The sequence below is a fragment of the Salvelinus fontinalis genome, chromosome 30, assembly GCF_029448725.1.
Source record: "Salvelinus fontinalis isolate EN_2023a chromosome 30, ASM2944872v1, whole genome shotgun sequence".
NCBI classification, from domain to species: Eukaryota; Metazoa; Chordata; class Actinopteri; order Salmoniformes; family Salmonidae; genus Salvelinus; species Salvelinus fontinalis.
The window spans coordinates 27,029,670-27,041,965 of NC_074694.1; the positions used below are offsets into that span (position 1 = coordinate 27,029,670).

General features: G+C 45.6%; 1 protein-coding gene across 5 annotated transcripts in view; it reads right to left on the reverse strand.

Annotated features, from left to right (window-relative positions):
- Positions 1–12,296, reverse strand: part of LOC129828908 (putative sodium-coupled neutral amino acid transporter 10) — a 34,080-nt gene that overhangs the window by 4,410 nt on the left and 17,374 nt on the right. For 3 of the 5 annotated variants that reach the window (XM_055890208.1, XM_055890210.1, XM_055890209.1), the window contains 9 exons: positions 8,403–8,505; positions 8,041–8,223; positions 7,813–7,924; positions 6,649–6,755; positions 6,208–6,367; positions 3,703–3,888; positions 3,090–3,470; positions 2,677–2,787; positions 651–671 (listed from right to left, as the gene is read on the reverse strand). In XM_055890208.1, the coding sequence (XP_055746183.1) occupies positions 651–671; positions 2,677–2,787; positions 3,090–3,470; positions 3,703–3,888; positions 6,208–6,367; positions 6,649–6,755; positions 7,813–7,924; positions 8,041–8,223; positions 8,403–8,505 (1,364 nt within the window). The remainder of the gene's footprint in view (positions 1–650; positions 672–2,676; positions 2,788–3,089; positions 3,471–3,702; positions 3,889–6,207; positions 6,368–6,648; positions 6,756–7,812; positions 7,925–8,040; positions 8,224–8,402; positions 8,506–12,296) is intronic. The other 2 variants (XM_055890211.1, XM_055890212.1) reach the window with 2 other exon arrangements.

Sequence of the window (12,296 nt, forward strand, 5' to 3'; positions counted from 1 at the left end):
GTGTGCCAAGCTTGTAGTGTCATACCCAAGAAGACTCAAGGCTGTAATCGCTGCCAAAGGTGCGTCAACAAAGTACAGAGTAAAGGGTCTGAATACTTATGTAAATGTGATCAGTTTTTAAACAATTATTTGACAAAGATTTTGACAAACCTGTTTTTACTTTCTTATTATGGGCTAATGTGTGTAGATAAATGAAGAAAAATAAACAATTGAATACATTTTAGAATAAGGCTGTAACATAAAATGTGCAAAAAGTCAAGGGGTCTGAATAGTTTCCAATGCACTGTATATTGAGTAGTATTGGTATCTACATCGGAGGGGGAAGGAGCATTCGATTTATCCAGACAAACAGCATAGGGATGTGTTTAAGGGTGGGGGGCTGGAGGAGGGATAACTCAGTCAAACTAATGTAGAGTATGGTTGCTACAAACAAGATGTGAGCAGTTTAGGCAAGGTGGGGGGATACTGTGTGAGAGGGCGTGAGGTGGGTTAGGACTTGGGGGTTATGGACATTTGGGTTGGGGGGGGGGGGGGGGGGGGGGCAGAACTAGAAAATATTACTAAACTGGGTACTACGCTCTCATCTCCAGACTGCATTAGTTGATTGAATGACTAGATGTGAATACAGTAGGAGAGAGAGGGGTTCATACCTGCAACCATCTTTTTTATCACTGTGACAGGAGCCCGGTAGAGGGAAAAGAAAAGGAGCGAGAAAGAGAAAAGAAAGAGTGAGTCAGAAGAGAGAAACCAAAAATGCGCTGCGGTGTGTCCTGAGTGAATCAAGCCAAAGAGCGAGAAAGTAATGAGAGAATCCCACTTTAAAAACAACCAGCCAAAAGCTTGTTGCCAAAGACACACTTGAGATCGAAAGCGAGAATGACAGAGATAGAGCGAATCAGACAGACAAAGAAGCGGTACAAGTCAGAGAGAGAAAGAATAGCAAGGAATGGTACAATTGAAGAAGTCAAAAGTTTACATACACTTAGGTGTCATTTAAACTCGTTTTTCAACCACTCCACAAATTTCTTGTTTACAAACTAGTTTTGGCATGTCGGTTAAGACATCCACTTTGTGCATGAGAGAAGTAATTTTTACAACAGATTATTTCACTTATAATTCACTGTATCACAATTCCAGTTGGTCAGAAGTTTACATACACTAAGTTGACTGTGCCTTTAAACAGCTTGGAAAATTCCAGAAAATGTCATGGCTTTAGAAGCTTCTGATAGGCTAATTGACATCATTTGAGTCAATTGGAGGTGTACCTGTGGATTTATTTCAAGGCCTACTTTCAAACTCAGTGCCTCTTTGCTTGACGTCATGGGAAAATCAAAAGAAATCAGCCAAGACCTAAGATTTTTTTTTTTGTAGACCTCCACAAGTCTGGTTCATCCTTGGGAGCAATTTCCAAACGCCTGAAGGTGCCACGTTCATCTGTACAAACAATAGTACGCAAGTATAAACACCTTGGGACCACGCAGCCGTCATACCGCTGGGAAGGAGACGCATTCTGTCTCCTAGAGATGAACGTGCATTGGTGCGAACAGTGCAAATCTATCCCAGTACAGCAGCAAATTACCTTGTGAAGATGCTGGAGGAAAAGGGTACAAAAGTATCTATATCCACAGTAGAACGAGTCCTATATCGACATAACCTGAAAGGTCACTCAGCAAGGAAGAAGCCACTGCTCCAAAATCGCCATAAAAAAATCCAGACTACGGTTTGCGACTGCACATGGGGACAAAGATTGTACTTTTTGGAGAAATGTCCTCTGGTCTGATGAAACAAAAATAGAACTGTTTGGCCATAATGACCATTGTTATGTTTGGAGGAAAAAGGGGGAGGATTGCAAGCCAAAGAACACCATCCCAACCGTGAAGCACGGGGGTGGAAGCATCGTGTTGTGGGGGTGCTTTGCTGCAGGAGGGACTGGTGCATTTCGCAAAATAGATGGCATCATGAGCAAGGAAAATTATGTGGATATATTGAAGCAACATCTCAAGACATCAGTCAGGAAGTTAAAGCTTGGTCGCAAATGGGTCTTCCAAATGGACAATGACCCCAACCATACTTCCAAAGTTGTGGCAAAATGGCTTAAGGACAACAAAGTCAAGGTATTAGAGGGGCCATCAGAAAGCCCTGACCTCAATCCCATAGAAAATTTGTGGGCAGAACTGAAAAAGCGTGTGCGAGCAAGGAGGCCCACAAACCTGGCTCAGTTACACCAGCTGTCAGGATGAATGGGCCAAAATTCGCCCAACTTATTGTGGGAAGCTTGTGGAAGGTTACCCGAAATGTTTGACCCAAGTTAAACAATTTAAAGTCAATGCTATCAAATACTAATTGAGTGTAAACTTCTGACCCACTGGGAATGTGATGAAAGAAATAAAAGCTGAAATAAATCAGTCTCTCTACTATTATTTCACATTCTTAAAATAAAGTGGTGATTCTAACTGACCTAAGACAGGGCATTTTTACTAGTTTTAAATGTCAGGAATTGTGAAAAACTGAGTTTAAATGTATTTGGTTAAAGTGTATGTAAACTTCCGACTTCACTGTATATCCACTATAACAAGAATTTCTCATAAATCCATCCATTCTGCCAGTCTATGAGCTGCTAACCCTGGTCCTTGATCTGTACTTCAATTCTTTACTCCTTCTTACTCTTCCACTTACCATCCATTTTGTCCTCCGCTCCTCCCTCCTTCCCTTCCTTTGCTTCTGGAGCAGCAGCCATCTCCGCTGCCCCAGGAACCACTGCTACAGGAACTGGGGCCGCTGGCACACCTAAACCACAGGGTCAAAGGTCGGGTGACGTCAAACATCTACAGCCAATCAAATCCCTGAGCATCTGAGTTGATTGAATGTTCTGGATAAAGACCAGTCATACGTGTTAAGTTCATGTTTTAAGTATCCCTATATTCCTGTTATTACGGGGCTATCACTCAGTCAAGAGTGCGCATGAAGTCTAGTCGTTGTTGGCCCTAGCCTTGAGTGTAATGGCTACCTTGTAGTGTGTTCATATAGTAGAGTAAACTTTGTTAAACTGGAACCTTGTCGTTGTGTCATTTCGAGTTAACAATACGCACGTTTCCCAGCAGGATCTGGGGCTTTGGCCGAATCCTCAACCAGCGCCTGCTCAGCCACCATATGCTTCACAGCAAGCACCTCTTTCACTGGGCCAAGTTTCTCCACTTCCTTTAGGGGCAGGACTTCTTGTTTCTGCCCCACCCCCGGGTCAGGCTTCTCCAGCACCTCATTGAACTGCGCCTCGGCCTCTTCCACTTCCTCCTTTTTCACCACCACTTTCTCCTTCTCTCCTCCCTCAGACTGCCCCTCTTCTCCTCCCACTGCAGGTTGGTTCTTCTCCTCCTCCAGCTCGGCGTCATTCTTCCTCTTCTCTATCTGGACCTCATCGTGCGGGATGGGCGGCTCGTGCCGATGGGCCTCCCCATCAGGTACCGCCACACCTGAAGGGAGGGAGGAGGGACACACACACACACACACACACACAGGTATAACACATGGGTTTTCAGGTGGTGCTGTAAATAGTATTCCTGACTTTTCTTTTTAAACCTAGCACTTATAGATTACTGGTTTTCTTGTATGTTGCAGTCTAGTGGATTTTGCTTGGTTCTAACAGGTTCTCCTAGGTTCTGAAACTTTCTCCCTAGTTCTGAAAGGTTCTCCGTAGTTCCATACCTGCGTCGGGGCGGTCCAGTTGTACCTCCTCCTTCTTTTTCATGTCTGCTACTGCTTGTTCAGGTCCTTTGATCTGGGGGGGCTCAGCCTGCTCCTGCTGTCTCTCCACTGGACGGTCTGGCTCTACTGCAGCAGGGGCATTAGGCTTCACCTCAGGCGGTTTCACTACCACTGGCTTCTCTACTGCTGGGAGGGAGAGGGGGGAGAGAATGGAGAGAGACAAAAGAGAGAGAATGCAGTGCATTCGGAAAGTATTCAGACCCCTTGACTTTTTCCACATTTTGTTATGCTATTGTTACGTTATTTTATCAATTTTATTCTAAAATGGATAAAATCGTTTTTTCCAATCATAAATCTACACACAATATCCCATAAAAGAAAAAGCAAAAACACCTTTGGCAGCAATTACAGCCTCAAGTGTTCTTGGGTATGATGCTACAAGTTTGGCACACTTGTATTTGGGGAGTTTCTCCCATTCTTCTATGTAAGATCCTCTCAAGCTCTGTCAGGTTGGATGGGGAAAGTCGATGCACAGCTATTTCCAGGTATCTCCAGAGATGTTAGATCGGGTTCAAGTCCGGGCTCTGGCTGGGCCACTCAAGGACATTCAGAGACTTGTCCCGAAGCCACACCTGCATTGTTTTGGCTGTGTGCGGAGGGTCATTGTCCTGTTGGAAGGTGAACATTCGCCCCCTTCTGAGGTCCCTGAGCGCTCTGGAGCAGGTTTTCATCAAGGATCTCTCTGTACTTTTCTCCGTTCAACTTTCCCTGACTAGTCTCCTAGTCCCTGCTGTTGAAAAACATCCCCACAGCATGATGCTGCCACAACCATGCTTCACCGTAGGGATGGTGCCAGGTTTCCTCCAGATGTGACACTTGGCATTCAGGCCAAAGAGTTCAATCTTGGTTTCATCTGACCAGAGAATCTTGTTTCTCATGGTCTAAGAGTTCTTTAGGTGCCTTTTGGTGGGCTGTCATGTACCTTTTACTGAGGAGTGGCTTCCGTCTGGCCACTCTACCATAAAGGTCTGACTGGTGGAGTGCTGCAGACATGGTTGTCCTTCTGGAAGGTTTTCCCATCTCCACAGAGGAACTCTGGAGCTCTGTCAGAGTGACCATCGGGTTCTTGGTCACCTCCCTGACCAAGGCCCTTCTTCCCCGATTGCTCAGTTTTGCCGGGCGGCCAGTTCTAGGAAGATTCTTGGTGGTTCCAAGCTTCTTCCATTTAAGAATGATGGAGGCCACTGTGTTCTTGGGGACCTTCAATGCTACAGATGTGTTATGTCATAGTTTTGATGTCTTCACTATTATTCTACAATGTCCAAACTTGACTGGTACTGTATGTAAATAAGGTATCTTTTTTTTAATCAATTTGCAAAAATGTCTAAAAACCTGTTTTCGCTTAGTAAATATGGGGTATTGTGTGTAGATTGATGAGGAACATTTTATTTAATCCATTTTAGAATGCTGTAACGTACCAAAATGTGGAAAAAGTCAAGGGGTCTGAATACTTTCCTGAACGCACTGTATATACCAATATGTGTGAGTGTGAGATCCACTAGATGGCAGCAGAGATCTAAACTATAAAAGAGATGCAACACTAACGCTGACAGCCCTGCTACAGTGCAGTCTAAGAGAGAATCAGGAGAGAATGGAGAGAAAATGACGAGAGGGTACAGAGAGACCCATGCTTCTGTTCTACTGGCCTCACTTATCTGCAACAAACAGGAAACAGGTGTGGAAGGAAGTGGGCGACTATCAGTCAGAGGGAGGGAGAGAGAGATAAAGAAAGAGTGATAGAAAGAGGAAAACGGAAGGCAGGATGGGGCTGTGTGAACTGTCCTTGCTCCTATGTGTAGAGCTCTTTCTAATTTTTACGATCCCCCTCTTCTCCTCTTAACCCCAGCCCTCCTGTCTCACTCATCTCTCCCCTCATTTCCTCTGTCTGTACCTCTCAACCCCTCCCTCCATACCACCTCCATCTGATACCCCTGTTACAGGAAAGAGCTAGCAGGCATTTTAGCTGCCCAGGAGAGGGGGAAGAGGAGAGGGAGTAGGTGAGGGGGAAAGAGGGAGAAGGAAAGGGGGAGAGAGTGGGGGGATAAGGGGAAGATGAGAAACCACTGGAGTTTGAAGGGCATCATTCTGGCTCCATCAATGTCAAACGCTGCTTCTCTTCGATATTATCAAGTGGTTATCCTCTACCCCCGTCTGTCAGTCTGTCTAGCTGTCCGTCAGTCAAAAACTCAATATATTCCCCCATTTATCCGCGGTTCCATATTTCTTTGTTTTAAGATTGCTTTCACCTTTTGGCTCTTACTCTCTATACTCTCACTTTTCTGCACCTCTCTCTCCAACAATGACATCAAAATGTGAACTTTGGAGTTTGGAACATTGCAGATTTGGAACTGATTAGAATAGAATAGCAAAGAACAGAATAGAATGGAAAGTTCACTCGGCGATGGAACATGGCCTGTGGCTATAATAGTACTATATGGGCTGTACCGTTCCGTAAATCAGGAATATCAGGAAGGACCCCAAAGATGGCACTCTTGACCGATGCAGGGGGAGGAGGGGCCTGCTTTGGGGTGGAGTCACTGGCTGAGATTGACAACGTGGTAAGGGTGCTGACCAGCAGGATGCCTAACCCCACCCATAACACCAGCTATAGAGGGAGAGAGAGAAAAATGATTTAATAATAAAATATACCATTTAGCAGACGCTTATCCAAAAGTGTGTATACATTTTGATTCCTGGGACCACCCATATGTAAACACACTATCCTGGTGTTGCAAGCGCCATGGTCTATCAACTGAGCTACAGAAGACCACCAGAGAGAGAGAGAAAGAAAGAGAGAGAGAGAGCGAGAGAGGGATGTTGGTCAGTTATGGGGTTAGTAGGGATAGTGTGTGTGTGTGTGTGTGTGTGTGTGTGTGTGTGTGGTACCTGTGCAGTGAGTCCATTCTTCTGTATCTTTCTGTAGATGAGGGCGGGGCAGATGAAGCAGATGAGGGAGCCCATGGTGGCTCCAGTCAGTCCCAGGATGGTCTCCACTACAGACATAAGAGCATAGAGAAACATTTAGTGACACACTCACAATCCCTTGGTTGGCTAAAGCGACATACTCTAGCTGACAGTGTACAACGTGGGTCTGTGCGTCAGCCAGGCTAACAGTCCTCATCCGCTCTCATCTTTCTCTCCACCTCTTCCTTCACCTCCACACCATACATAGAATACAGGGACAGGGCTTAGCCTTCCTGTTCAATCAGAAGTCAGTATCTCCATACCATCTTTCAACCCATCTGGCCCATAGCCCTGTCCCAAATGAAGCACCAACACACACCCCCCTGATCTAATCTAGTACAAGCTTCACTTCCAGAACCTGTGTTTCAAGCCAGTACCAGTGCCATCCTCCTCCCGACCCAACCCCTCCCTCCACTGGGCAGGTCTGTCTGGGCGCTGGGCCCAGGCCCCATCTCTCATCTTGGGAACCCAGGCTATATTGTGTCCCTCAGATTTAGTGTCTGTTCCCCCTGGAGTCCCTCCTCCCCCTTCCTCTCTATTAGCCTGATTAGATACACACATCCCAGCCAAACACAGCAGTGCGTGTGTGTGTACCTACCCAAACACAACCCTAACAAATAGCCTTACCACACAAGATGAATAAAACATTCAAACTCACCCCAACCTTCACATCTAGATCATTATTACAGCACACAGACAACTAACGGAGACCGCTAAAGAACAAATGTGCTCTGTGGGGGTCTATGAACCAGAGGCTGTGTGTCTGTGTGTCTGTGTGTGTGTGTGCGTGCATGCGTGTGTGTGAGGAAGGGAGAATAATAGCGCTATCTTCCTGCCTGTTCGTCCAGAGGAGATAAAAGTAGAGGTGTGATTTAAGGAGTGTGTTAGAGTGTGACAGTCACTGAGTCATAAACTCATATTCAAACACGTCGTAAAAGCTTGAGTTACAACACACACATAAAACAACACATGCATCTTAAAAGGCCTGCGGACATACAAACATAAGAACACACGAACAGTGTCGCGCGCGCGCACACACACACACACGAATGCCCGCCTGCCCCACACGCACATACAAACACACACCATTGGGGATGAGGATGCCTCCCAGCATGGTTCCGAAGACGATGGCGAGGGTGATCATCTTAAAACGAAGTGGAGGCATGTACCCCCCTGCAGCAAACGTCCCGTCCTTCTGCTGAGGGACAAAAAGATTCATTATAACAGTATTCTACAGTAAAGCTCTTCTGGTTAGGAAATGATAATATCTTATCACTATTTACTGTGTTAACCTTTATTTGTGTATAAAGTCACCTGTTGTTCGAACAGCATGGTGTTGATGGCCTGTCTACAGGGCAGTATCATCATGGGGAAGCCGACAGCCACTGACATCATGAAGCCCACCCGGATCATCTCTGTCACCAGGTTAGAAGGGAAGTTCATCAGAACGTTACCGGCTATGTCGTCCGTGAAACTGACGTAACCAAAGAAGCCCACCTAGAGAGAGGAGAGGAGGGAATGAATAGAGGAAGGAAGGAGGGAAGAGGGGAATATCAACGTGTTAAATTCAAAAGTCATACACACACATACACACCTAAACCATCATGCAGTATAGAACAATGTACTATGTGGTGAAGACATCGAGACAGGAAGTGACATCAGCATGCACGACTCACCGTGATGTAGAAGGTGGTGACGACGTTGAGGGAGGTGGTGAAGATGGTGCTCATGCGTTTGATGGAGGGCTCGTCCAGACTGTCGTAGGTAGGCAACACCTGCCTGTAAACAAACAACCAGCGCACAAACTACAGCTGCCACATCAGACAGGACTAGACAGGTCAAATTTCAGGGCAAACTTAGTGCTCCACTGGAAAAAGCTAAAGTTTTAGTACAAACTTTGTAGTCTAGAGAGAGGAGACCGAAGACGCAACAGCTGTCAACATCAACTGGGGATAATTCAATGTTTTGGGGGTTTTAAAGATCATAATCAAATTTGTATATTTGAATCAAAGAATAAGATATTGGTCGAGGCAAATTGGTCATGAGAGGGTAAAAAGGTTTATCTGACGGTTTAGATCTCTACTCATTATAGATGGTGAGATTGAACAGCGAGGATCAGCATTGGTATCATATTAGATTAACACACAGGGAGAGAAGAACAGCTCATTTCACAAAAAGGCAGTTGTGGTTTCCGCACCGTGTGTGTACGACACCGTGTGTGCATGTGTATGTTCGTGCGATGCCATGCACAAGTGTATGTGTGTGTGTGTGAGAATGAGAGTAGGTGAGGCTGTCTGTCAGTCAGGGAGGGGTGCAGTAAAGTGCTGGTTATTATCTCTGAGAAACAAAGAAGCGACAGAACGGGCTGTCTGTCATCAAGCAGCACTGTAAAAGAACAGGCCAGCAGCACATTAAAAGGGGAATTTACAGGCCCTCTATATAACAGCTAGTGTTAGACTAGGGTTAGAGCGTTATAACCTTTCTTGGCTGTCTTTTTTGCACTCACTTTTGTGTGTGTGTGTGTGTGTGTGTGTGTGTGTGTGTGTGTGTGTGTGTGTGTGAAAAAGAGAGAAAGAGAGAGCATACAGTTACCGTGTCTCTCTACCGCATTCACTCCCTCTTTCTCCGTTTTTTTATGGGTGTACAGCACTGTCCCACGGTGCTTTTCTTTGACGCCTGTTTAAACTCAGGAACTATTCCAACTTATAGCTGAGCTCAAATAAAACAGCTTACTGGAACTAGACCTCAAATCTGTAGAGTACTGTACATTCTCTCAATATACCTCATTCCATTTCCAATGTTTTTTCATTGTATTTATAGTTTACACCATCTGTAAAATAGTCCAATGTATGTTTTCTTATTCGGTTTATACGGTCTGTAAAACAGCGTTCAATGCCTATTTATTTGAAATACTCTTGACGTCAAACTGAAACTAACACTCCAGCATGTGTGGGTAGAGGGACAGACATTGTCTTCATATTGCTTATCTCGTTTGTTTGATTCCACAGCAGTATCACAGAGGGACATTTTCATTCGTGTTTGTCTATTCTATGACTGCACAGTTTCATAACTCTATAGTCCTGGCCTGGTTAATGGTGATATTAAGTCATGTTATAAATGAACGTAAACAGCTTTAATAAAAGGTCATAAAAAGCGTATGTGTTGAAAGCTGTTTAATCAGTGTGTGAATACATTAGATGGCAGCCGTCCATTGGTCTGATTAGTGGTTTGGCTGAAGCAGCATGGAGTCGAGCAGAGCTCCGCTCGCTGTCTGACCACTGGCCAACAGAGGGCCGTGCCAACTAACATTCATCACCGCTAGTGTGACACACACACACACACACACACAACACACTAGGACAGGCCCGTGCGTGCGTGCGTACGTACGTACACACGAGAGTATTGTTACCTCAGTGGGATAATTATTCTTGTTCCAGTCTCAGCGCCAGTCAGCCTCTCCCACCCCCCCAAAAAAACTCACCCAATAAACCTTATCCAACCACCTCCAGAAAACTCACATCAAACTCCCTTAAGACACTTCATACATGCAAACCGTCAGCGTATGTACCAAAGACAACCCCAAAGTCCAAACACACAACCCAGTCCAACCCCAAACACACCCCTAACCCCCCCCCCCCCCCCCACCCAAAACCTTTCCCTCCCTTCCCCTTTCATCCCAGGCACCATGGCAATGACAGAAGAGAGAAGGCAGCGACAGAACATGCAGATGGAGGTGAAGATGGAGGGATTGGATAGAGGGAGGGATGGGTGGATTATGCTGTTGAATTCCATGCTGTTACTGTCACTTGTCCACTCAAGCTTAACATTGTTGTCATCTGGTCCACCAGGTGCCTTTAGAGAGTTCCTCAATGAACTTGACACCTTGATAAGCTAATTTCCTGAACATGGCTCACCGCTCTTCATACTGGGCGACTTCAACCTCCCAACGTCTGCCTTAAATTAATTTCTTTCCACCTCTTTCTTTCCCCTCCTTGCCTCTTTTGACCTCTCCCAGTCCCCTCCCACTCATAAGGCAGGAAATACTACTACTGATTCCACTGATCCCACTCATTCACTCAGCCTACTGAGTCCGCTGATCCCACTCATTCACTCAGCCTACTGATTCCACTGATCCCACTCATTCACTCAGCCTACTGATTCCGCTGATCCCACTCACACAGAACTACCCTACACCTTGATCTCTTTCTCCCCTCTATCTCCAAATAGAATCCTGCGACTAGTGAGGTCCGGCCACCCGACAACCTGCCTGCTTGACCCAATTCCCCCTCCCTTCTCTAGACCATCTCCGGAGACCTCCCATTCCTCACTTCCCCCATCCCTGACCACTGGCGGGCCGAGCACATCGATGGGGCTGTAGTGGAGCGGGTAAATTGTTAGTTAAATAGTTAATCAAAGAGCTACTCAAACTATCTGAATTGACCCTTTTTGCAAAACTTTTTTTGGGACTCATCACATACACTGCTGCTACTGTTAAATACCTATCACATTGCATAGTCACTTCATTCATAGGTTATATGTACACATCTACCTCCATTACCTCGTACCCCTGCACATCGACTTGGTACTTGTACCCCATGTACACTACATGACCAAAAGTATGTAGACACCTGCTCATCAAACATCTCATTCCAAAATCATGAGCATTAACTTGACTTGGTCTCCCCTTTGCTGCTATAACAGCCTAAACTCTTCTGGGAAGGCTTTCCACTAGATGTTGGAACATTGCTGCAGGGACTTGCTTCCACTCAGCCACACAAGCATTAGTGAGGTCAGGCACTGATGTTGGGCAATTAGGCCTGTCCATTGTCATGCTGAAACAGGAAAGGGCTTTCCCCAAACTGTTGCTGAAACAGAATCGTCTAGAATGAAAAACAGCCCCAGAACATTAATTCTCCTCCACCAAACTTTACAGACGGCACTATGCATTCGGGCAGGTAGCGTTCTCCTGGCATCCGCCAAACCCAGATTTGTCCATCGGACTTGCCAGATGGTGAAGCGTGATTCATCACTCCAGAGAATGCATTTCCACTGCTCCACAGTCCAATAGTGTCAAGCTTTACACCACTCCAGCTGACGCTTGGTATTGCGAATGGTCAACTATATATGCATTGAGCATGCCTGATGCTTTAACTTCTTTGGGACTGAGGGGCAGTGTTGAGTAGCTTGGATGAATAAGGTGCCCAGAGTAAACTGCCTGCTACTCAGGCCCAAAAGCTAGAATATGCATATAATTAGTAGATTTGGATAGAAAACACTCTGAAGTTTCTAAAACGGTTTGAATGATGTATGTGACTATAACAGAACTCATATGGCAGGCAAAAACCTGAGAGAAAAATCCAACCAGGAAGTGGGAAATCTGAGATTTGTAGGTTTTCAAGTCTTTGCCTATACAATATACAGTGTCTATGGGGTCATATTGCTCTTCCTAAAGCTTCCACTAGATGTCAACAGTCTTTAAGGCTTCTACTGTGAAGGGGGAGCGAATAAGAGCTGTTTGAACCAGGTGTCTGGCAGAATGCCATGAGTTAAGTCAGGCGCACGACCGTGAG